This window comes from Ptychodera flava, chromosome 21, assembly GCF_041260155.1.
Source record: "Ptychodera flava strain L36383 chromosome 21, AS_Pfla_20210202, whole genome shotgun sequence".
NCBI lineage: Eukaryota > Metazoa > Hemichordata > Enteropneusta > Ptychoderidae > Ptychodera > Ptychodera flava.
The window spans coordinates 30,526,260-30,552,779 of record NC_091948.1 but is presented as its reverse complement, the minus strand read 5'-3'; the positions used below and the strand labels follow the sequence as shown (position 1 = coordinate 30,552,779).

General features: G+C 36.0%; 1 protein-coding gene across 2 annotated transcripts in view; it reads left to right on the top strand.

Annotated features, from left to right (window-relative positions):
* Positions 1-26,520, top strand: part of LOC139122003 (transient receptor potential cation channel subfamily M member 3-like) — a 60,115-nt gene that overhangs the window by 19,516 nt on the left and 14,079 nt on the right. The window contains exons 3-17 of one of the 2 annotated variants that reach the window (XM_070687340.1): positions 2,628-2,796; positions 4,512-4,725; positions 5,316-5,440; positions 6,653-6,824; positions 7,974-8,148; positions 10,111-10,234; positions 11,088-11,261; positions 15,323-15,457; positions 15,959-16,006; positions 17,362-17,505; positions 18,155-18,184; positions 19,119-19,384; positions 19,923-20,151; positions 21,864-22,019; positions 22,470-22,661. In XM_070687340.1, coding sequence (XP_070543441.1) covers positions 2,628-2,796; positions 4,512-4,725; positions 5,316-5,440; positions 6,653-6,824; positions 7,974-8,148; positions 10,111-10,234; positions 11,088-11,261; positions 15,323-15,457; positions 15,959-16,006; positions 17,362-17,505; positions 18,155-18,184; positions 19,119-19,384; positions 19,923-20,151; positions 21,864-22,019; positions 22,470-22,661 — 2,353 coding nt within the window. The remainder of the gene's footprint in view (positions 1-2,627; positions 2,797-4,511; positions 4,726-5,315; positions 5,441-6,652; positions 6,825-7,973; positions 8,149-10,110; positions 10,235-11,087; positions 11,262-15,322; positions 15,458-15,958; positions 16,007-17,361; positions 17,506-18,154; positions 18,185-19,118; positions 19,385-19,922; positions 20,152-21,863; positions 22,020-22,469; positions 22,662-26,520) is intronic. The other variant, XM_070687341.1, reaches the window with a different exon arrangement.

Below are 26,520 nucleotides of genomic sequence, written 5' to 3'. Positions count from 1 at the left end.
ATCTTTATCAAATAAGGTGCAACCACCCCGGGGTGATCACAAATTTGATTTTCTACTATTGTCAAGCTGACTGAGAATAAATTTGCATTTGCAAGTAGACATCTGTCCTACATTTTCAGTTCTAGAGTATGGAGATATCACTGTCACTGGCTTATGGACAGGATGATAAAATATAAGAGGCAACATAGTACAGATTGTTTTTACTGTCTTAACGTTTTATTGAGATTTCAGCAAGGCCTTAATAAAGATGTCTGTGGATAACTTCTGGCTGGAAGGATCTTAAGTCATATTTTAGTGACATCACCCTAAAGCCAATTTTACCATCAATGTCTTAACCAAGTCAGTTGTATAGGTATATTTACAATTCTGATTGTGGAGTTTTTTTTATGAGTCAGACAGGAGCTAACGTGAATATGTTCGCATTCATACATATTGATTGATTATTTCATAATGTACATGTACACAGCATGTGCTTGATAACCATGTGCAATTATTTTGACTTTAAAAATTTACTTATTTGGATACTTTTATGGATATTCGCTTTATTTTTTTTTCTCTCTTGGGAAAATCCTAGCAGCTGAGTCTTACAGAAATTTATAGCAAAAAAAAGTTAATATGATATGATTTATGTGTGGAAAACATCCGTATGGCATTTGAGGATGAAAATCAATGTATTGTTTTACGAGAAAATATGATTATGAGCAGTATGGAAGTAAAAACTTTCAAGTGACATTTTACGACATTTAGAAGTCATTGATTGTAAAAGACTCAGGACAGTGTCTGATTTGAATAAATGAATGCGCAATATTGCAATGTAATGGAAAGAAATTCTTGCGGAAGTCGTACAGTTGGAATGTATCCATCAATTCACAAGTTGCCTTGGCGTCACTTTTGTTTGCCAATTTAACTCTGTTTTTCCAATTTTTCATATATGCGTATTTGGTTTTAAGAACATATTTATCTTACGCATTCACATTTTCATGTGAACGCCGTTCAATGCAGGGATTTCATTTCATGGAAGAATTGATATGAAATCAGCTTAAATAGATGTATGGTTTACAGTGCATTGTCCTGCATGAATCACCCTGCTCTATACCAACGCATTCATATTCTTATCACGTTGAATTCTTCAGGGGTAGACACACGATAATTCACTTATCAAAAGGTCTACAGAAAGCGTACTTAGCCAAGGGATCTAGTGGATTAATTTGCAATAAACCAGAAAATAACTGTTTGCAGTTGAAATGACTGACGGTTGTTTCTTGTGGCAGGCTTACATTCTGCATGAACCAATTTTATTTATGTTGTTCTAATGACTCTAGTGTATGTGGCATCATGAAGTGGTATGTGACCCTATGAAGTCTAACGGGCATGTATTAGGGAAGGATGTTGGTAAAATGTTCAATTAACCTAGTCAGGGTGATTGGTTATTTCTACCAAAACAGAGCATAGCTCCAGATTTGAAAATAGTGCAGGTTTTGTCATTAGCTATTCCACTGGCATTGAGATGTCACAATTTTTAACCTGAAAAGATGATTTTCTCTCTCAGATGTACATGAAAATATCAACATTTTTACCAAGGACAATATTGATAAACTTTTTGAGATGGTTCTTGAAGGGATTTTTCATAATCCTTGTGCTAAATATTGACAGTATACCAGTACGACTTAAAATTTGTGTGTCATTTTCCTTGGCAGTCCAAATATTCCTATGTTGTATACCACTAAGGAAATTTTCCAGTATGTTTTTTGTCTGTAAAATACATTGATTACTTTCTTATTCCACTGACAAAACCATTTCACAATGCGTAATGTTCAATTTGTCAACAATTTGTCTACCGGTTACATGACTGTACATCTGTTCTTGTTGAAAACTCTAAAGTTTTGTTTTGACTATACCGGTAGTTCTGTTGTCAACAATAGATGTAATATTGCATATTGTGTACAAAGGCATTGTGTTGGCAAGACAAATACTTTGAATTTCAATATACTTTGGAGAGAAGGAAAAGAAAAATGTATTTTTTACCAGAATAACATTCTGAAAATATCATCAACATTTTCAGGTATTGTCCCTTTTTGGGGATAATTGCATTTTTATATTTATATTTGATTATTCTATTACCATCTGTAGTTTGAACCAGGCTCAGGAGGGAACTTTCATATGGCCAACTACACGAGCACAACATTGCCACATTTATGTAGACACACATTGTAGGAGCAAACGATAGCCCTGAATATTTCAACATGATGAAAATTGTTGTATCTTTTGATGTAAAATAAAAAAAATACCTCTGTATTGCCATTACCTTATACATTATTGACAGGAATGTGAAAATTTGTTTGATGAGTGTATAGGGGATTGTCTACATATTCTGCTAAAGTCTGCCTTAATAAGTAAATGGGTGTGAAAATGAAGTTTTATGAGAAATCTGTTGAGATGTTCTTTCTTCTCGTAAATCTTTCACATTTCAAGAAATGAGGATGGCTTTTATTAAGAAGATGATGAAACGTAAGCTCTCCACAGAGAAATCCAATCATCAGTGCAGCATGCCTGACATTGTGTATATTTGCTGTACATATACCATTCTTGCTGTAACTTCTTGGATATTTTCTTTTTGGTCACTGCAGATGTGGGTGTGGTCAGTTGTTTGTTAACCATTCACATTTAACTCAGACGGCTCATGTGAAGTCAGCAAGCCATGGAAAATGGACAGTGGACAATCACACCAATTCCAGTCCTACGGATGCTTACGGTTTGTTGGAATTCCAAGGTGCTGGACAAGCCAACAAGGCACAGGTAATTACAAATAATCACCATAATTATTATTTTTTCAGCCATCCTGTCCATTTCATTATGCATATCTACATTTGCCAGTTGATGTGTCAAACAAAACTGCAAAATCACTTCCAGATTGATTTTCACACCCTGTTGTAAATTATTGCTCCCATTTTCCTTTGAGGTCTGTCCTGTCCATCAAGGTCAGGTTTCACCAAAATTTTTGAAGTAAAAATGATAGACTGACAGAATTTGAACATTTAACTCAATGGAATGTTGGCCAATGTTAATATTACATTGTTTGATTTGTGAAAAAATTTTGCTTGAATTAAAAGAGTTGGGTAGATATGATTGCCATCTGCTACATGTATGGCCATCTGTGTTTGGTTTGAGTAATGTACTGGTATGAAAGACAAAAGGAGCTTCCCCACGTACCGTACATGTAGGCAACAAAATTGTAAACGTTCTGTTTATGATATGAAGCAAAAACCTGTGAAATTCAAGTGGAACATTTTGTACTTTATCGTTTCTGCACGTTCAGTATCATTCCCGCATGTTCAGTTTTGACAGTTATTTTCATGATTTTTGCTATCACGAGCATATTGAAAAGGGCTGGAGGGTGGGATGGGGGTTGGATAGACATTGAATACAAAAACTATTGAAGGAACAAAGTCACCATATTTAGATATAATATTAAATTTAGATGTAATATTAAATTTTTGTTTTGTTAGACAAGTTCAGGTCCTCTGCTATTCATTCTGAAGAAACTAAGGTATGATGATTGAATCACAGTTATACACCTTGTATGCATGACACTACATAATGTAGTGTTGCAGGCTCAGTGTTGGAGAAAATTCCTTGTACATGCATGCTATGAAGTACAGTTTTGAAAAGTGTTAAATTTACCATTCAAGTAAATGTAGGGTGACAACCATTCTGACAGCCATGCTCAATCGTTGACTGCACAAGGGAAGTTGCTGCATCGCTATTATAACGAAATGTGCTTCTCAAAAAGACTGGGACAGCTCCTTTTGGTAGAAATCCTAACTTGTCTGGGGTGTCTTTAAAGGGGAATGAATACAAACATACCCCTTAAGATAACATTAAAATGTACTACAGCCTAGCATAAGCAAGATATTCATGAGTCTTGCCAAAAGGTGACAACTCCTTAATATGCCCCATACACTTATCATAGCAGGGCAGCATCAGAGAAAAATTACCTTCCATACTTTTAACCCCATCACCACTTTAGTTTGGCCCAAGCTGTTATTATCTGTGGTGACTTTTGACCTGTTTACAGTGAATTAGGGGTGAGCAGGATAAAGTTGGTGAAATATTCAGTGACAGGATCAGGTTGTCGTTGAATACTAAATCCATGAGTGTCAACACAGCAGTAACATACTCTAGTGCATGCAAAGAGATGTACCGGTATAGGTACAAAGGGGGAAAATTGGCACAGATGTTGTTCTACTGCACACAGACAGAGTTCTAATCCTGCCCAAACAGTACTGTCACAATCATTTCTCCATTACAGGGTGGTTCTTACTTAACCATCATCCATTTGATGATGACTTGCAGTCTACAATATGGGGACTTGCTGATGTTTTACTTTCACATGTGTTGTACTGTGCTAGACTTCAGCAATTTCCAAAGAAATAATTTGAACATGTGGTTGTGCCATGCAAACAACAACAATCATGTGTAAACAACAACAATCATGGTCTGTTTCATTCCAGTACATCCGTCTGTCTGCGGACACTAAGCCGGAAAGCATCCTGGAACTATTCCAGAAGGAGTGGAAACTGGAACTACCAAAGCTGGTCATATCTATCCATGGTGGTATACAGAACTTTGCTCTGCAGCCCAAGATTTCAAGGGTGTTCAGCAAGGGACTACAGAAAGCTGCTAAGACCACTGGCGCTTGGGTTCTGACCGGTGGAACCAACACAGGTAAGGTTGTCTTAGGAGTTGTTGGATTATTGTCATGGTGATATGTTTTGCAGAAACACACATGCTTCTACTACCGGTAGTTGCATTTGTTACTCAATGCAGTCAGTTGCCAACTACCGAGATTATTTCCTCTATAGCTTGTCATTTTGGAAGGATCACTTTAATATTCCAATATTGTTTTGTGTCATAAGACCATGCTATAGAGCGTGCAAGGCATGTAAATATCCTTGTTGGTCTCATCAAGGTTCATCAGTTGCTGATAGGTCAAGTTGATTAAAAAACAGTTAAAAGCATACAGTTACATGTAGCAGGCCACATATAACCTATTTCACAATCTTGAATCCTTGAAAAAACCTGACAGATACAAAAACATGACTTTTTACAGACTCGTCTTTCTGAAAGATCGATTTGCTGTGCACAATACAAAAAAAATCAATATTTGCAAATGCACAGATAGTGTTACATTTATAGTTTGTGTGATAGTGTTCTTGTCAGTTCGTTTTATTTTTTACACTGATTTTCAAGACTTCACCCAGAAAGGTCAAATGGAAAACAGCAACTGTATCGTTTTTTTTCACTTACTCATTTAGGTGTTACTGTTCATGTTGGTGATGCTCTCAACAACAGATCAGTTACGATGCATGGCAGAACTGTGACCATTGGCATTGCTCCCTGGGGGGTATTGCTCAACAGAGATAACCTCGTTGGCAGAGATGTAAGTTCATATCTAATGACCCAGAAATGTGTGATTATTTAACACTTGCAAAAATTTTTTAAAGAAAAGATGGGATTAAGATCTGCCTATGGCTTTGCATTTTTGTGTCCTTATGAGGGCAAGGTGAAATTCAAATGTTATAAATTTCTGTCCTTATTGCCTCTTAACGGCTTATCATGGTATTGCTTCATTGAATTCTCGTCTAATGGCTTTCCTTTATGAACTCCCTGTGGTTGTAGAGATATCTAGTCTAGAATGAGACGACTTTTTCAGTGTGATAAAGGACAATCCCTCCAGGAAAAGAAGATTAACAATCAAAAATTCATTGACCCATTATTTGCAGTAGAATGGAGTGCATTTTCTTCAAAGTCGATTGTGTTGTTCAGTTTTACTCACCAAAGACCATTTTCCAAGCAATCTCTTTCTGTGTTTATCATCAAAGTGCATTTGCAATAACTGTGCGATGAGTTTTCACTGACAATACCCAGTATTGAAGTGTCGATGGCAAACTGTTTGCCCTGGGGATAGATGACGCTGTAGCCAATGAAGAAGGCAAATGGTCTCCAGCTGCTAGGGAATATTGTCTGATATTGGACTCATAGTGTGTTATATTGAATTCCCCCGAGCTGAAAATCAATGCAGTCTTGTATAGTGTCTTTGCTTACTCTTTAAAAAAATTTATACTTTCAACTAGTGAACAAATGCCAAACATTTTTCACTGATTACAAAAAAGACACATTGTGGACCAGGTTTGCATCGTCAAACAAATGCAGAGCTTGACTGAAAATTTCACTTCACTCCGAGGGGTTTTTATAGCGTGAATTTTTTCTGTGTTTTGTATATGTATGGCAGAATGTATGACTTTTGAAGGCTTGATTACAAATAAACTGATTTTACTATGAAAGATGGATTGATTCACACCCAAAGTCAGAAAACCTAACAAAGTGGTCAGCATTATTACGTTTCAATTTACAGAATCCAACGTATGTGTCATGTTTTACAGATTGTTCACCCGTTGCCATGACAATTTTTCTTTTCCTATAAACTAGTTTTTTATTGCTTGTGTGAGCAATTATTGCACAGATATTGCAGAGAGTTTTTATGGCTTGTGTGGAAAGTGTGATTATAAAAAATTTACATTGCTTTTTAATGGACTGATTTGCTCCATGTGCAAAATGAAAGCGACATTGTTTTATTACATTTTTGTTGCAGGTTGTGAAGCCGTATTACACTGTGCCATGTCCAACTTCCAAAGGAGCAATACTCAATAGCAGTCACACTCATTTCTTGTTGGTTGACAATGGAACTGTGGGAAATTACGGTGCTGAAATAATGCAGCGTAGAAGATTAGAAAAATTCATATCACAGCAGAGAATCAGTTCAAGTGAGTCAATGCAATTTAAGCTGAGTGTCATGCTCACAATTATAGCAGGAATTGTGCCAACGCAGGCGTTAGTGAGTAGGCTGTGCTTAGTGATGAAAGGCAGTCAGACTTCTAATTTATGCTGAGTGTCATGCTGTGAATGGTAAAAACGGCTTTGGATTCAGGTTTGCAGGATCTGAAACGTGAATTTCATGTCAACATGCTTATACTTGTAATTGTATGTGTGTAAAGAGAAACCAGGGATACAAGTCTAGCAGAATTTACGAGCTCCTGTTGCTGTTTATGCTATACTCTTTTTAGTGTGTGATTTAGTGTACTGTACATTTCTTAAAAGAATGATATATGTCCAGTCAGCTGTGTATCATTACAAAGTGTACATTGCAAATTTTCCTTGAAGGATTATCCTCCAAACTTATGGTTGATCAGCATTCAAAGGTGAAATTAATATTTAAATGAGCACTGTATTATCTAATGCAACTGCGTGACATACGTGCCATCATGTGATGTCTTGCGCACTTGTTCTGTCTGCTGTGATTTTTCATATCTATCCAATGCCATCAGTATTGCTTCCCATGCAGATATATACATAATTTGTAGAATGTGTTTATACATACATAATGCATAGAAAATTATTTTCTGCGGCATAACTGACATGCGCACTACTTTACACAATCAGTTGTATTTTAATGCACATGCATACATACAAAAATGTACATTATGAGTTTATGCTAATGGGATGATTGTATCCTTGTGATAATTGCAGTACTGTTACGTAGCAGTTTTTCGACTTGCATCAACTGATGAAATCAAAGATTGAACAAGTCAGTAGTTGAACTCACAACCTACAGTACCAACTCGCCTAGCAAAGAATTCAGGGATTAAAGTCACTCACCTACATCCACACCTCTTCACGAAAACTTTTTCAATAAAAGATGTGTAAACAATGAGATTAAACCAAACTTTGGTAGGAGTAGAACTTGAAAGACAAAATTTGTAACTCAGAAAAACATACAGTAGTTCATTTTCTAAATTGTAGCCAAATGTCAAGTACCAAAGTCTTCATAACTTTATAACTTCAAAACATTATAACTTACATGTACATGATCATTTCTGAACAACATTAAATACCACCATGTGTTTTCTTTATAGGAAGTCGTCGTTGTGTGCCTGTCGTGTGCGTAGTTGTAGAAGGTGGGCCAAATACCATACGATCAGTTCTCACCATGGTCACTGATATGCCACCAATACCCATAGTGGTCTGTGATGGAAGTGGCAGAGCTGCTGACTTACTGGCTTTTGTCTACAAGTTTGCAGGGGATGATGGGTAAGTTGTCCCAGTCAAGGATTGTGGTAAGAGATGTATTGAATAGGAAAGGAAGTAAATCAAATAAATAAATAAATGAATGAACAGTTAACAAATCACCAAAACTAAATTATAAAGAGTGATGGGAAAAAATGTTTACGAGGCCAGATAGAAAAGCAATTATTCTGTGGATTTTTTTGGCAAAGGTACAGAGCCAGCAAGCAAAATTGTTTAAGTCTTTCAAACAACATAATCTCCCTCTAGTTACATTGTTATCATTGACTTGGAGTCTAGACTTAACCAACATTGACTCAACTATAAGTTTTTCATTGTGATAAGCTGTCAGTGTACTTCTGATTCAAATCAGTGCACCTTTGCCACATTCCAGTAATTTGTTGAACAAAACCCCAAAGGAATCATCTGGACTAACACTGGGCAGTGTCTTTGGAAATAACTGGAGGCCGTCACGTCTAATGCTAGTGATCAAGTTAATACTCACCATGCACTAACCTGTTCAATACGGATATAAAAGTCTCATTTAAAGTCCCACAGAGACATTTGAGAGATTAAAGGGCTTTATCACCGACAGCACAAAAAACAGTTGCAGTCCAGAAGTAAACATTTGCCACAATTTAAAAAAAAAATTCCAAATTGGCGAAAGTGAAGTGGCAGTTCCAGGAACAACTTATTTATTCTTCCTGGCGTCACAGGTAAATGTGCTGAAATGGTCAATAGTTGTAACTTTACATGTTATTTCAAATGCTTTTATTGTAGAGAAAAAGTACATTTCTTCTCCTTCCCAGAGTATTAGCAATGGCAATACATAATTGCTTTATGGAAAATATGCAATGTTATTGTAAACAAATGAATTCTACACAGTACTGCAATTCAGTTATCAACAGTAGCATTGGACATCATACCCATATTAGGCCAAGAAAATTAAAAAGTTTGTTTCTCATCCTCACACGCGTCAATTCAGACCTGCTGTGTCGACCTTTTTTTCTGCTCATGAGGAAATAAAATGAAAAAAATAAAGCAAAAAATACACGATGATAGTGCGTAACACAGTGTTGTATAAAACAGAACGGTAAACAAAATAAAGTGACACTAACATTCCATTTTGAACTGTACACATGTTATATTAAACTGTGCCTTGCTGCACTAAAAGTGTTGCTATACAAAAATACTAAAGCAACACTGCTGTGCATTTATCTCTGCGTTCATTCCTGTTTTGTTTTCATGTTTTTTGCATACTCTTGTTGGTTCGCGCCACCGCATCATTTGCAACATGTCTAAGATGAGAAACAAACTTTTTATTTTTCTTGGCCTTAATGCTCTGTTGATGAGTTGAACATGGGGCATTTTGATCAGTAGAATCAGAAACTCTATTTTACAAAGATAAAAAACCCTGGAAAATTGATCAAAGGTTACACTCAATAGAAGTGTGAATGACAACATCCATAAGGCAAGCACATGTAACAAGGAAGAAACTGGGAAATTAGCCAGTTGACTGTCAAGTTATATAAATGTAAATCACGATATTCTCTTTCTAATCCAATTTGTTTCAAAGGTCAGTCCTGTAAAATTACCAATAAAACATAATTGTTGCTCCAGTCCTGCTATAAATAGAAAAAAAAAACTAGGTTTAACATTCACTCTGCCCGTGGCATGGAATTACGCTATAGTATAGGGTACTATTACGTGATTCCAATCACAGAAAACATAAGATAAAAAGGTGTGATAAACAGTCAAGGGTTAAAGGTTGAAATAGAAAGACATCTCTGTTAACAGAATGCATGGAAAGTAGATGGATATCTCGTAATGGAAACAATTCTTTCAAGTTAAAAATAGTTGAAAGTTCAAAGGTCAAGATTTACTATGGTGATATTGGCATACTGACTAGTGATGCCTTTGTGTGCAAGATGGTATCTTCTTTACAGATGACAGATTTTTTGTGTTAAATTACGTGTCTCCTCTGTGCAGGACCATGTTGGACACACTCCGAGATCAGCTGCTGGTCATCATCCAACAGACGTTTCTATTCACACGTGATCAGGCTGAGAAACTGTTCGTGGAGCTGATGTTGTGTGTTCGGAGAAGGGATTTGGTGAGTGCTGCAGGAATGTCTGCTTGTTCTCTGTCAAACAATCCCAGATCAGGCGTTATCTGTCACATTATTCTGAGAAAAAAGTCTTTTTTTATTCTTGAAATTTTTTGACATAAATGAAGTGTTTTCCTTCCCCATTCAATGATATTCAGTGAAGAAAAAATTAAGAAGAAAATTGTTTACCCATTAAATTTGCTCCAACTCAATCTTTGACAAGTTAGAGAGTGCATTTAAGAATTAAAAGTAGAAAGAAAGAGATAAAAAATATTGGTATAAAGATTGAAGTTAGGCATACATATGGTTTACCATAGTGATTCATATTTCTCTTGGCTATGTTGATCCATTTCTGTTTGACTAGAGATTGCCATGGTAACATAGTCGTAGAAATTGGATTAAATATGATATGTAAATCTGTGTTTCTATTCTGGCGCAGCCTTTTAATTCACCGCCATGGTTTGGCCCAAACCGGTTGTTATCAATGGCATTGTGGACCTGTCCACAGGGAATTGGAGTGAACAGGTCAACAAACAGACACTTCACAGAATAAAATATTGTGCATGCTATACATGTAGTTATGATGATAATGTTACTGTTCTATGTGCTTCTTATATAGAAGGTGCATTTATGTACTCACAAACAGTTTATCCAAGCACTGTCCCTCCATCATATATGATGGACATATAAATTCCTATACTTGGATATGAATTCCTATACTTGGATATAAATTTCTATACTTGGATCACAGTCCCTCCATCACGTAATGGAGGGAATGCAATCTAAGTATAGGAATTTGTATGTCCATTCGTGTGGACAGACAGACTTCACTTGAGACTGTTTGTATGTTTCATTTCAGATCACTGTATTTCGATTGGGCGACAACGAATCAGAGGACATTGACCTTTCCATATTAACAGCATTATTGAAATCCCAGAATTCCTCACCTTTAGACCAGCTACAGCTGGCACTGGCATGGGACAGGGTGGACATTGCCAAGAAACAGGTCTTCGTTTACGGAGTGGAGTGGCCTGTAAGTTGTTTTAAACTTGAATCATACAAGAACTTCAGATGATAAAATGTTAACAATTTTCAGAAGGCACCTCTACTGTTTCTTAATTTATGAAATGCAGGGGGCTTTGAATTGTAGTATGTACTCGCAATAAAGACAATGTGACAACAACTACAATCTCACCATAAGAAGCAAATTTCAGATGTAAGTTGTGTCTTTGGGATCTACGGTATAGATAGAGAATTGATGGGATGGCTATTTTTCCTTTGGACTATTTCATGCTTGTCAGTGTTGTATTATTGTTGATAATTCTAAGTGGATGTGATTGTATTATTAAAGCTGGTTTTAATTTTCCATTACCAAAGTTGCAAGCAAGTCCAACATATGTCTGCCGTCTTTACAACAGACCAGATAAATTTGTCACAATGTTCTTTTCTGTTCAGCAAATCTATGTGATATCTTGTCTCAACATTGATTTCACACATGTTTTTCCCTTTAAAAATTTATAGCTGTAAATACTTACATATATACTCTTTCATCCTCTATTTTTAATTTTGTACAACTCTATATTTAAAGAAACAATTTTCTATTTGAAAATGGTACAGTTGTAGCAGGTGTATATCTCTCAATTCTTTTATGCAAGGAATGTACCATGAATTCCTTAGATTTGGAATTTTACCCTTGTACTGTAGATGCATGGTGGTGAAATCCTATTTTAGTGAACCCAAATGATATTTCATTTGCCTTGAAGGTTTTTATCAGTTCACAGAGATATTCTTGTATCTATACTGTCACACAACTAAAGAACATTGTGATTCCAGTATATTTGTAATGGCTGTGGCCATCAAACCCTGTGCAAATAGAATTTCCAATCAATGGTTGTTTGTATCATGGTCCCTCTATCATGGGTGACCGTGTTTGTAAGCTCTCACTTGAGAGCATCAGTGCTTGCAGAACAGAACACCATTTTTCTTTTAATTTTCATCAATTCTGTTCACCTGTAAATTTGAGCTGTCTCTATTCGGCTGTGAAAAATCTAAATATCTATCAGGAAGACAAATTTTATTTATCGTATCACAGAAATTCCAAGGTTTAATAAATTTTAATCCTTCCTTGATCAAGACCACTGACAGAGCGTACATGTATACACATATCATCCTGCCATTGAATTGTCCTGTTTCTCGCTTTTTGACAAAGATATGCCACAACCAATCACAACAAATGGCAAAATCTTTGTAATAGATAGCCACGACGAAGATATGCCACAACCAATCACAACAAATGGCAAAATCTTTGTAATAGATAGCCACGACGAAGATATGCCACAACCAATCACAACAAATGGCAAAATCTTTGTAATAGATACATGTAGCCACTCTGATGTCTGTGTCTTATCAGTAGATCATTAATCAGCTTAGGAAAGATGCAATTCTTATAGCTAGCTGACATTGATGTACAATTTATCAAATGTCACAATTACATGTCAAAGCTATGGCACACTCAAAGACAGTCACATGACGATCCAGTTTCTCTTTTACCTAGGAAAATATCAATTAAGTCAGATGTAAGAAATAAATTTTGCAGGAATCTCTGACCCAGAGAAAAAAAATATATATCAAGGACATAAGTCTTCTTTCTGTGACAGGCCTGGTAATTGTCTATTGAATTTTGTATAGTGGCTGGAATCAAATAAAACTATGTGTGGGCGCAAATGAATTTTACATGAGAAGAGAAAAAAGATTCTCTCAAGACGATGAGCTCTGTTTCTGTCAATGTTGTCGCCAAAGTAGAAGGAAAATTCAACATATGTCTGCCTACTCACAACAGACAAGATAATTTTGTCTCAATGTTCTTATCTGTTCAGGAAAATCAGAATGTATACCGAGGTACAGTGTAAAGATAGACAAGTTTGTTGTTTGTCGTACTCAGAATTTTATTGAAGGAAATGTCAAATGAATAGAAATTTCTCTTTGAAATTCAAAAATTTATAGTATTTTATTTTGGTCTGTGTTTTTATCAGTTATCAACAGTTACAAAAATAGCAATTGATGGCCCTCAGGCTGCTTCTTGAATCATTCATCGCATTTGAATGTTTCTTGTGGGGAGACTGTCAGTTGCTCTTGGTTTTCTTTAAAAATCAACATTTGATAATACCACAAGGCAGTTGGAGACAAAGTCGTCACCTCTGAAGGCAGCTTTATCGGTAATTACAATCGATTTTAGCACATCTGCTCTCGCTGTGGTCGTTCAGTCAAGGAAAGTAGCACCATCATGGGAAATGCATCAGCTTTGCCAGGCAACCTACGTATTGCCCTGTCATATTCTAATGACAGCACTCTCACAATGAACAAGCCTTCAAGTACCGATCTCCTATTCATTGTATTTTTAACTCACGTAGCTCTGTTCACCTGACACCTCTGTTCAGCAGGTCAAGTTTCTATTTCCCTGCAAGCACCGTACAAGCTTTCAGCTTTGTGTTTGTGTGTGTGTTTACTTGAAAGGACAAAATCTTTCATTTTCTGATTATTTTGCAGTTGAAGCTCAGGCAGACAGATATGAGATGATTAAGTGAAATTCTCAATGCCCCTTAAATATCACACTGATATCAAATTCACCTCATAAAAGCAGCAAATGAAACCAGACAATGCTTGTTTGTATGTCATACCTTTATTCTGAATCATATCATACAAGTGAAAAGTGCAGACATCAATGATTGAGACTCAACAACTTCAAATCCAGAACAAACATTCTGACTTGAACAAATAGAACTCCAACCCCGATAGAATCTTTCAACCTGTATATATTTACTGTACATACTACAGCTGTATATCATAAACGGCTCTTCACCCTTAGAGGCATTGACACAGTTGTTTGTGTAGTCAGTCTTAGTAAATCACACTTGTTGTTTTTAATTACCTGAAAATGATACTACTTCATTGCACATCTGCTTCTCAAAATTGTGCAGGCTGTCAGATAGCTGTTCTCAGCCAATCAATAGGCCAACTAATTTACGTACAGGTTATATCTAACTAAATTGGATCAACTAACAATCTGTTTAGGAAAACATTGTCTGCTGTCTGATCACCCTTACCAATAAATCCATCAAGTAATTTATGTACAGGCTATATCAAATACACATTTATGTTCAACAATAAATGAGTTTGTCCTTTGGTAGTTCAAGGACAGTCAGTTGAACTTTGTCATCAGTGTTGAATTAAATTGGTAAAGTCCTCAAAGGGGAACAGGTGTTCCACATTGACTCATCCATGTATGAATATTGTTAGAGGATTGAGATTACACGACAGAGTATGTGGATATGCAAAGTATCACTGCGTGTTCCATTATGTCGTATTAGACTGATGGGACTTGCTTGTATAGTGGATTTCATTCTGTTAGTTTGGCCAGGGAGAAACAGATATCATCAGTTGGATTTTATTTGTTCATTTACTTGGTTGTTCCTTTCACTTTCTCTGTGTAGAACCGGCAACTAAATTGTTTCATAGGAATGGCGTGACCTACTTGTACATACCAAGCAGTGAGATGAAAGTGTACACATCGCTGTATCAGTATGTACAGCACTGTGTTAATCAACGGTGTAGAGTTGTTTTGTGTCACTTTCAATTTGTGCAGTGACTTCTCATTTTGAGAAGGTACTTCCAATGCCAGGCAATTAGTCTGCCAACATATTGACATAGCTTGCCTTGCTATACACACATTCTGATACTGTAAATGGGTCAATTTGCTTCCTGGATGACCATTGTAATGTCAGAATAATAGACAAACAACTGTATAAAAACATGAATAAATAATGAAATAGATAAATCAGAATTGATCACAATAATAAGGAAAAAGTTGCTCCTCAAACCTTTTCAACATTGTGATTTCATTTTCCCAACTCTTAATTGGATGGATGGACCTATATACGGAAAATTGGGGGTGAGAAGGTCAGATCAGAACAGCATAGGAACTACTTTAAAAGAGACACAATTATAACATAGAGATACAAGTGATCAAGAGATGCTGATATTTTGCATGCCAGATCACAGCACAATAAAGTTGCAATGTCTATATTTTTTTGACAGGAAGGTGCTCTTGAACAAGCCATGATGGATGCACTTGTATTTGACAGAGTTGAATTTGTCAGGCTGTTAATGGATAACGGTGTCAACATCCAGAAGTTTTTGACTTTCTCCAGGTTAGAGGATCTCTACAATGCTGTAAGTTGATGAAATCATTCACAGAGTGCTTGAATCGAAAACCCAAGAATCATTAAAGTAAAACTTCTTCCCTGGCGAATGGAATCACAAATGCTTATCTTGATCGATAACTGAAGTAAGAAAAATAGAAGTACCGAAACACTTCACCTGAATAACATCACGCCACATCTTCCCAAGGAGAGAAATCAGTGCTTACCTGAGGATGCTTTAATAGTAAATAAATACAAATGTACCCCTCAAGATGATGCTTAATTGCCCTACCACATCGGATGGCCCCAGTATTTTTTCAGTTTTGCCCGTGAAAACCAATCAGTATTTGTTAGAATACCGGTATTTGTACAAGAATATCAGAAAATTTATTCTGTTTGAATTGTGTAATTTTCTGTTGTTTTTGAAAGCCATTTATCCTGGTGTGCAATGTGATCTAGTCATTTAAACAAGATTGTAACCTGTGATTTTTTTTCCATCACTAATGTGTGTCTTTGTCCTTCCTTTACCAAGGTGGGTCCAACATCCAGACTGCATTACCTTGCAAGAGATTTACAAAAGGTATGAAACTAGCAAGACAGTTTCTTTATTATGTTGTCATTACAAAATAAGAAAAACAAATATAGTGATTGATTCATTATATTTTAGCATGTTTTAGATATCACTGTGCATTGATCCAGTTTGCATGTAGTGGAATGTCATTTGCCTATTAAGCCATTATGCATTCAGGCAAACCTCGTACCTGGATTCTCAGCCATTATGAAGACTATCACGTTACTGATTGCACAAAATAATACGATCTGATCTCCTTGATGCCATAAACCAAATAATTGTATTACGTGTACATGTACTAGATGTGTGTAGTTAGATTATGGTTTCTAAATCCAGTGAGCCCAGTCTAAAGGTTATTGTGTTCATGTCTATTAAGACATATTTATCTACATCCTGTCTGTAGCAATTTTGTTTTAAATTATGCTCTGCTGATATCTCTGAGTAGTGCCGTCTTTTTGAAAGTAGTGTGCCTGTACTGACGGTTCCTGAAAACCCTGTTGAAATCTTATCAAAATCTGATCTTAGAGTTCAGTGTCTTGCAAAGTATGATAAAAAAATGAAGAGAAAAAAATTCTTGTACGATGATGAATTTGATTCTGATTTCTCTTGAGAGTGCATTTCTATTGTAAGGAATTCCATATTAAGCTGATTTTAAGGCATAAAAGTTATATTGTATCCATTCTGAATGCATAATTCATAACATGATGTCTTCATCTTGACAAGCAAACCTCAGTTGTCAGCGGAAATTTAGCCTGTCAGTTTAACTCAGAGGTTTCAGTGGAAGGATTCAACTTTACTCTGCCCACTTTATCTCCAAACGTTGAGGCTCCGACATAGATCAAATCATCCCAGCGTTTAGTAGACACAAACAAATCAAATTCAAAAAGGAAATGAATGTGACTGCTTGTTATAGTGTGAGATTTCAAAATAGAAATGCCACTCATTTGTATTTGAGTTAATTTCATTGTGACATCAATAGTAGAATCTTAATTTCAGATAAAAGAGATGAATAATGGTAAATTCTGATGTAATATGCAATATAAATTGTCACACCTTTGATGCATCACTTAACAGTGCCTTGAAGGGTATGTGCAAATCATTTTGTGCCTTTTAAGTGCACTGACCCAAGAATTAATCCTTCATGGATTGCGCGATGTAAGAATGATATAAATCAGATTTCCATGTGCGGAAACCCATCGCATATAGGATGGAAAACCTATTACTTTTATACTTTTATTTATTTCATATTGACTTATAAACTTTGCAAAGATCAGTCATTTAAAATGTCAAAAGAAAAAATGATAAGAACAAACTTGTGTCCCTCTTGTGATGAACAATGGCTCTGTCTGGTTATTCTTCCACAGAATGTTCATAGTTACTCACGTTACACCTTGATGGATATTGGCTTTGTGGTGGAGCATTTGATGGGTGGGGCATACAGGTCCCTGTACACCAGAAAGAAATTCAAAGCGGTGTACCAGACTTGTATGAAAAGCCAAGGTCTCAAGGTAAGTAGCAGTGTGAATTGATATTATTCCTACTGTCATTGTAATTAAAAAAAAAATGAAAAGATTTACAAAAATATAAACCAAAAATGTTTTTAAATCACTCAAGATTTATTAAAGGCCAAGTTCTAGCTTTCGATAACTTCTGCATTATTTTTTTTTTATGTTGATTACCGTTTCTTATTCGACTCCACAAAGCATATTGAGAACACAATATTTAGCTTGTCAACTTAGTCAGTACATGTGTAGACTGCATTATATTATTGGCCATTGAATTCTGGTCTGGACTAGAATTTAACACAAATAATAACAGTGCATTTTTACACATACATGTATCGATGTTGTTCTCAACATACTTTGGGCAGTTGAACAAGAAACACTAGTTGACATTAAAAATAAAAAAATTGAAATATGCACGTTGGTGGCAGGTTCTGTTGCTAAACATTCTCTCAGAATGTATCTATTCTTGTCTGTCTTTTACATGGTGAGATTTATAGAGACTTATGAATTTGACTCTTTGCCTACTCTTGTTCCTTAATCCTCTTGGTGTAATCTTGGATTTTCTTGTAAGTTATCCTTCCAATTTTCTCGTAAATCTTGTATTTACCTCTTTCCATTTTCTATCTCGATTTCCTCTTTCATCGTCTTTTAGAGACATCATCAAAACTACTCAATAAATCAGGTTGGTTGTGCTGTCAATATATGGTATTGTAAAATTCCCTGCAGTATTAAAACACTCAATGTAAATGTAGATGTGTGTATAGAGATAGCAACTACTCATGCTGTGTACATAATTCTAATCTTTCCTATGCATGATTCTTTCCATGTCTTTTTTGTCCTCATTTGGGATTGAGTATTGTCAATTATATAGCTTTTTGCATTTTCAATGTTCCTACTTATTAGTTTTCAAAGCCATTGTGATATCTGTTCATCCTAAGCTTTGTGTCAGCTGAACTAAACTGTGTGTGTCTCTGTTTGCATATTCTCATCGTTTTATGCAAAATGCAGAATTTTTGAATTAACCTGATTTTATTGCATATTGTTGCCATTTTGACTAACAGAGTTTACTCTGAAATTATACAAAAAAGTAGACATGTGTGACAATGTTTGTATCACAGTTGAAAAGGAATTCAAAGTAAATTGAATAGTCAGGGAGCCACCAAATTAATCAAAAACTATCGTTAAGAATTTGAATATTTAGAGTGTGCATACAATGTCTAATGTAATACAAGTTTAAGGTTGCATGGTATAGAGTTTTAGATTTCATGAAAAAGAGTGAACTATAAATTATATACAGGTAGGTTGTCTGACAGGCAAAGCAGTCATTCGTTAGTGAAGACTACTATTTTCAATTATTTCAGTTCTTTACTTCAGCTAAAATTGAACTTGAAGTATGACTTACTCATCTTTACAGTGCTCAAGTCTCTCACTCTACAAGCTAGACTACATTTTCTGCAGTCAAGTGTCACTTCCAGATTTTGAACAGTTTGAGAAGGTCAAAGGGTTAACTTTTCATTGTTTAATAATAAATGAAACATCCGAAGCTATTTTAGCTGTACTAGTGAGATATAGATAACGGAATCTTAACCAATGAAACATGACTATCTGAATCGCAGATTGTCGCCTCACATTTGTCATTGGCTGGTGAACCTGAAGCTCGAGTGAACAGCAAGACAGAGACATTTACATATCCATTCCAAGAACTCATGGTCTGGGCAGTGCTGATGAAGAGACACAAGATGGCGCTGTTCATGTGGCAACAGGGCGAGGAGGCCATGGCCAAGGCCCTGGCAGCCAGTAAACTGTACAAAGGGATGGCACATGATGCAGAGCATGATGAGATTGAGGTGGATACAGCATCAAAGCTCAGAGAGTATTCTAAGTAAGTAGGCCATTAGTCATGCTGCCCATGTCCTTGTCTGTACACATCTGTATCATCAAAGCTGTCTTGAGTCAACTCAGTGCATCTCACTATATTGATTAGTCATATCACCATGGATACTTGCAGCATTATGAACTGCATGTAGGTCACAATGGAGAGCAAAACTCTATAGTCTTTTAATAGATACAACCTACATATATAGTGATGGGTAAATTGCTCAAACCTAATAAAACCGCAGTCTGGCAAATCGATCAGTACATCACATTGAAACAATGTCCAATGAGCAAGTTTTCTTGTATATTGCATGCATCCCATTGTCAATCATATATACATAATATATAAATATGTGTGTGCGTACCGTTATGTGTGTGTGTGTGTGTGTACTGGTATGTGTGTGTGTACAGGTACATGTCCCCATTGGTTTGTGGTTTATTACAGCAAAAGTAACAATAATATACCTGTAAATGCAGTCAATGCTTTATCCTATTGTGTCATACACATATGCTTTTGATGACAATTTTTTTTCTTAACATTTCAGTGAATTCCAGAATTTGGCATTAAAACTCCTAGAGCAGTGTTACCATGTGAACAACCACCTGACCCAGCAGCTGTTGACCTATGAACTCAAGAACTGGAGTAAGTTGACCTGCCTTAGCCTTGCAGTTACTGCCAATCACAAGGAGTTCATAGCTCATCCCTGCTGTCAGACACTACTCAATGATATGTGGATGGGTGGATTACAAATGAGAAAGAATACAGATCTCAAGGTACAAGATTATATACTTCTAACCTGCTCAATAAATCCCTCTTATTTTCTTTGTTAGGTTCCACTCAGCGTCGGTAAGAGGGCACTGTTGTATCTTTTGATGAAAAGCAAGCTTATATGTTAGAGGAAATTAAAAATTTCACGATGAAAATTTTAGCTGCACCTGTAAAATATGCTGTGTTTAATGAAATGATTTGATTAAAGTTTCTTTGCATGAAGATGTCAAATGTAATCAGGTGAGAGTTCAGTGTCATTCAAAATGGCTTATAGCCTTGTGTCTAGGAACTAACATACAAAGACAATACAGTCACTGAATCATTACATGTATGTATTGATATTGTAAAGTTACTAGTTTTTACACAAATCTCTGTAAGGTGGATGATTACACAACAGCAAGAATATCGTAATTTCATTATAATTGTGCATATTGTATGTAGAAGTGAGTACACAAAAAATGTGGTTACTGAGATATTAAAACTTGGGATTCAAATCTTACTTTTTGAAGTACCTGAAATGCATCCTTCATGTGTGTTAGATTTTTGCAGTTCACATCACTCTACAAGAAACTTTAGCGATCTAAGAAGTCAGTAGCTGATATTTAAGGATTGCGGGGGCTTTGTCATTTTCATTCAATTTGGAATTCTGGAAAATTCCTTTCCCAATCACTTGTAAATGAAGGCATGAGTGTATTTCTGACCAAGCGATGAAGGTGTATAATAATACAATAATAATTTTATTATTATATAAGACCAAGAAAAGATTAAAATCAAGAAAAACTGTTGTGTTGGCATTTTTCACTGGGGACTGTAGAGGAAGACATAATCTTGTTATTTTATCCAGAAATCTAGCATGTGACACAACCTTTCAAAATGCCAAAATGAAAGTCTGGCATGGCGTAACCCTTTGCACCCTAATTTGGGTGTAAATTCTCCACATGATAACATGGGTACGGGGTCATTGGGTTGTAGAAACAAATTTTGACAGATGTCGCCTGGTACAGCATAATATATTATTGTTTGTTTACTCACTTGGATATGTTGCCAGGCGTCATGTTAAGGTGATGCAAGACATGAGAGTTGAGGTGAAAGTTGTAAACTATGGCCTGCTGCCCATGTTGTTCTCAGAAAAAAACTCTCAGGGTGGTCAAACACTGGCCACAACATTTCCAGAAAAATATATCATACATATAAAAGGAAAAAAAAACCATGAAAGACATCCTCGTTCAAGCAAAAATCAAATGCCAAGTAATGAACGCGTGATTTTACAGGTTTTTCTGTCACTTTTTTTTTACTTCCGTGTTTATGTAGCCCTAAAAAGTTTAGAGTCGGCAGGTGAAAAATAGGGTAGGTCGGTTTATCGGAACAGCACAGGTTTTTTTGGTTTCGGCTTAACTGCAGTTCAGGGTAGTAGTGTTAATTTAAACAAATGGGGTAAAAAGTTGAGATTTTAACAAAAACGATGTGGTGAAAACTCAGTTTTTCTCCAAAGTTTTCATAATTATTGTAAGAAAGCTGTAGACAGTGAGGAATTGTAATTTTTGGCGGTCAAAATATCAGTCGCTGAGTTGTGTTGTGCCTTGCGCTTTTATACATTAATACCTGAAAACATGGGTTGTAAACTAAAGTGTGAGTGACCATTTGCCTGACATAAATAGTATCATGGAAAGTATATTTGATATATCATGATATTAATGTTGTATATTTCCCATTTTAGGTGATCATGGGAGTTTTACTCCCTCCAACCATAATGACTTTAGAGTTCAAGAGCAAAGAGCAGCTTCAGTTGATGCCTCAGACGATTGAAGAACATTATCAAGACTTGCAAGAAACTGTTGACAAGACGTCCATACATGATGACATGGAAATGGATGTGAGTAGCTTAACATAATACGATTGTCATGTTCAGACTTGTCATTTCAACACAGAGGATGAAAAAAAGCTACCACAAACATACTACTTTATGCATAATGTCAGGTACATGTACTTGCATGCAAGTCAGAAATCACAGTCGGATGACAATATATGTAGAAAGTCACAAACAAAATAATAATTCAACTGGGCTTGAAAAGATTTAGGAACTGTAACACAGCTTCTGCTTTTATGCTGTATTTACATAACAGGGATAACTGTTGAGTACATAATCATATGTAAGATGGCTGAAAAAATTAAAACAGTACTCGGAGTAAACATCTTGAGATATTTGACTTCTAACTTTGAATTAGCCAATTGTAATAACGGTAACCTAGTTCAAGAAGGCATAGGTGTTTGTAAGCTGATGTACCCATACTTTGTTTACTTTATGTGTGTGATGTCAATAAAGGATCTCATCAGTGACGAGAACAGGAAAATGATGGCTGCTGGTATCACTAATGTTGGTCAGAAAGCCGCCATGATTCTTGGTGTACCAAGCTCTCCAGAAGCAGAAGAGACCAACAAGAAGAGTGCACTGAAGTCTCGTAAAAAAATCTATGAATTCTACAATGCTCCGGTATCCAAGTTTTGGTCACACAGTGTGAGTATGAAATTTAATTCACTTTGAAGTTCATTTATCTTGCCATTTCAAAAAAGGACAAGAAACGTGCATTTATTTATTGTCTATTGGGATACGTTTGGTTGGTATATGTGTGTGTGTGTGTGTGGGTGTGTATATACACACACACACATATACATATATATATATATATATACATATATATATATATATATATATATATATATATATATATATATATATATATATATATATATATATATGTATGTATGTATGTATGTGTTTGTGTGCGTGTGTGTGTGTGTGTGTGTATGTAGTTATTATTTATTAACATGTGGATATCTATCTGTCCATCCACTAAGATAACTTGAAAACCAAAACAGACAATAAAATTTTCCAAATTTTAAGTTGGATAAAATTTTGTCTTCATGCAAATGTACCGGTAATTTACTGCATCTGGTGGTCGGATTTTGAAACAATAAATTGCTATGGAAAAATGGCTAATCAGTTTCTAATTGGCAATTCAGTTCAAGTGATATCAGCCAAAATGGCTAATGATTTTGAAAACCTACCACTAACACTGACTTCCAGATGAGAATGCGCATATTGTAACCTGTACCGGTACTGGATGGCTTACATTTATAACTCAGCACTTCTTTTCTTATGTTTGGGAACTAAAGTTTAATTTTTGTTACAGATTTAAAGGGAAAGAATCACTTGGTTTTACACATTAATGTCATCTATTTGGTAAATTGTAGTTCTGTTACATAGTTCAGCACTAAAAGATAGCTAGCATACCCACAAGCCACTATCAAACAGAAGAGATAAAGATAACCATGTCATCATTAGGAGTGTAGAGTAAAGTACAGCAGAGTGAGGTTACATTTGAGATTACACCAATATTGAGTTATGTCATATATGACACATTGTTATACTTGTACATCTTCATTATTTTAGTTCATGGGTGATTTTGAATATGCATTCCATTTTTTCTTCACACGAAACACCGAAAGAGAGAGACTTTACCCTTTAATATTTCAACTTTCCCTTCGTTTTCATCATTCCTACCACAGCTGTCTCCTTATGGCATTTCCTAGTACAGCCCAGTACAGTTTTGTTCCTAACACTATTTATTAACCTGAATTATATTATATCATGCTACCATGCGCCATTCTGATTGGACGAGAGCTTATTCCACCGATGCTAAAATATTGTTTTAGCACTGATAGCAGTGGTAAAACGGGCCCCTAAACCAGCATTTTTGGAAAATTTCCCACTCGCTGCATTTGAACGTACCCATCTAAACCATAGACCCTCGCGAAAAACCGAAACAGTCCGCTTTGTTTCAAAGAAAGAATACCGAATTTTGATACACAGATAAAGTGTGGGTCTGTAACTCACCTCTTGGTGAAAATAAGTTGGGATCGATGATAAAATACATCTCTGAAGCAGCACACTGTGATGTAGACGAATTATTGCATTGAGGCGATAGCGCACCGTGCACTTTTCTTGATATTGCGGGAATCGAGACGTGATATATCCTACCGCTCTTTAAAATGAAGCTAGTATTCGTTCACACACTAATAAATTGACACTTCCTCACAGTAACGGTATGTCAGATATTCTTTACCAAAGTTTGGGCTGTAACAGACCAGGGTGTCCTAACGATGTAGACCAAGAAGTTCAAAATAACAATGGGAAGACTCCTGGCGACTGCGACAAAATTTGACATCAAATGCTGCGAACAATATCAGCGTCCAGCTCTCGCTATCAGCGTCCAGCTCTCGCTGCATCGGGCAACACACACTGTACAACTGTTCATCACAATTGCAGTCATCGTACGTCTGGATTATTTCAAAACTGCACGTTTTCTGGTACTCCGAATTATCCATCAAATATAGATCCTGTAAACTTCACTGTACCACCTCTGAATGTCGCGACGGTCGACGTATACCGTATACGCGTAAGCGGTACAGAAAGAGACAAATCTATTTTTAGTATGCCAAAAAAAACAGGACTATTGTTCATATGTAAATTTACAAAAAAATTGTTACTTTTTCTTTTGATTTAAACTCTTGACCTGTTTTCTGTGTCTGCATCAGGTATTTATATGATAGTCTTCGCGTTGCATGCGAATAAAATGCAATGTTGATGAACGTATGCGTATTTATCGTACGATACTGTGTGCGTGTACGTAATCCCAACATAAAAATGTTCGGTCTCGGGCGCAGAATTTCCGACGATCGATCTCTCACACGTCCATTTTCTGCATTTGGGGCTTAAAGTGACGAAAATATTCAAATAAGACAACAAAGACACACAAGTTGATATAATATACCGGTAATAGCAATAACCCCCTTCGCAGTCGGGTATACACTCGATTTTGGTACAATTCGCTCCATATAGCACTCGCCTATCGGCTCGTGCTATATGTCGCGCATTGTACCAAAATATCGTGTATACCCTCCTGCGGCGTGGGTTATTGCTTAAATAATTCTTCGGTAAGATGTCTTTTGAATAATTACTATGCTGATATGTCAGCAAGGTCAGCACTGTACATTGATTCAAACTTAAAGGCTAACTCATCCACTCCATCCACTTCCAGACAATGATGACAGCATAAACCTTGAGATCATGGATCTCAGCTGTTTGAATGTTGCAAAGAAAGAAATATTGCTTTCCATGAAATCTGTTCTCTTGGACTCTTGCCTTAGGCAATTCATTGATCATGAACAGTCTATACCGTTAATCTGTTTGTCTGAATTCACCAACAGTAAAAAATATTGATATATTGATGTAAATCTTGCCTGTTGAAAAAAAGAATTACTGAGAAAAATAATTTATGTCAATAGTAGATAATGAATCAAGACCACTAATTTGCATGCTCTATCTTGCTACATTGTTAGCCAATAAATTTCATGGTTGAGAAATTGTTACATTTTCTTCATTGATAGATTGAACAAAAGTGATTCATAGCTGACACCCTGAGGATGTGAAATAGTTGAGTCCACCTTGACTTTTCTGTTTATTCATTGAAGTCTCTCTATGTATGAATATACAATACGTAATTTATTAAGACAGGCGGCATCATGGCCCAGTACAGTGGGTAGGGTACCACACTCGCAATCAAAGGATGATGAGTTTAAGAGTCAGGTAGGGCCAGAGTAGTGGATTCAGAGAATGGTGTTGTGCTCTTAAGCAAGGCACTTTGCTACTCATTATCACATGCCAAGTTTGTAATCTCTCGACAAAAAATACAGGATTTATCCTCTGGTCATTCTATCATTACAACTTGCCTGTGTGGCCATCAATTTTCATGGGTTAGAACTTTTTTTTGTGTTGATCTTCGACGTGCTCATCAATGTAAACAAACAACATGGCAGTCGGTATTTCTCCTGCAAAGGAAAGTTTGTGTGTTGTGAACATTTTGTAACAATCACTTATAATGATTAAAGTCTGACAATTATATCCACTTGAGTCCTTGTGTTTTTAGTTTTGTTGCAAGTGGGGAAGTTAGTATTCATATATCTAGACCTGAGCACCCAGACTTTGGTAGCAGGGAAGTAATGTCATGCTGTAGACATACAGTTTCTACTGCAACAACATGGGATCAAGTGCTGCATTCAGGAAGCATGCGAGTCTCCAAAAGTTGTGTTATGAAATCAATATTTTCATAGACCGCGTCAATAGTTATCTGAACAATGAAAACGCAAAGATTGTAACCTTGTGTATTACGAAGGAATTAGTCGTAAGAATTTTTTGAAACAACAAACTTGCAGCAGGGTTCATTAAAATCATAATTGCAATAACCATGATAACAGTCAAGTGCAACTGGCTGGAGGGACCAACTTGACAGAATATGCAGCATTTAGATTCAGTT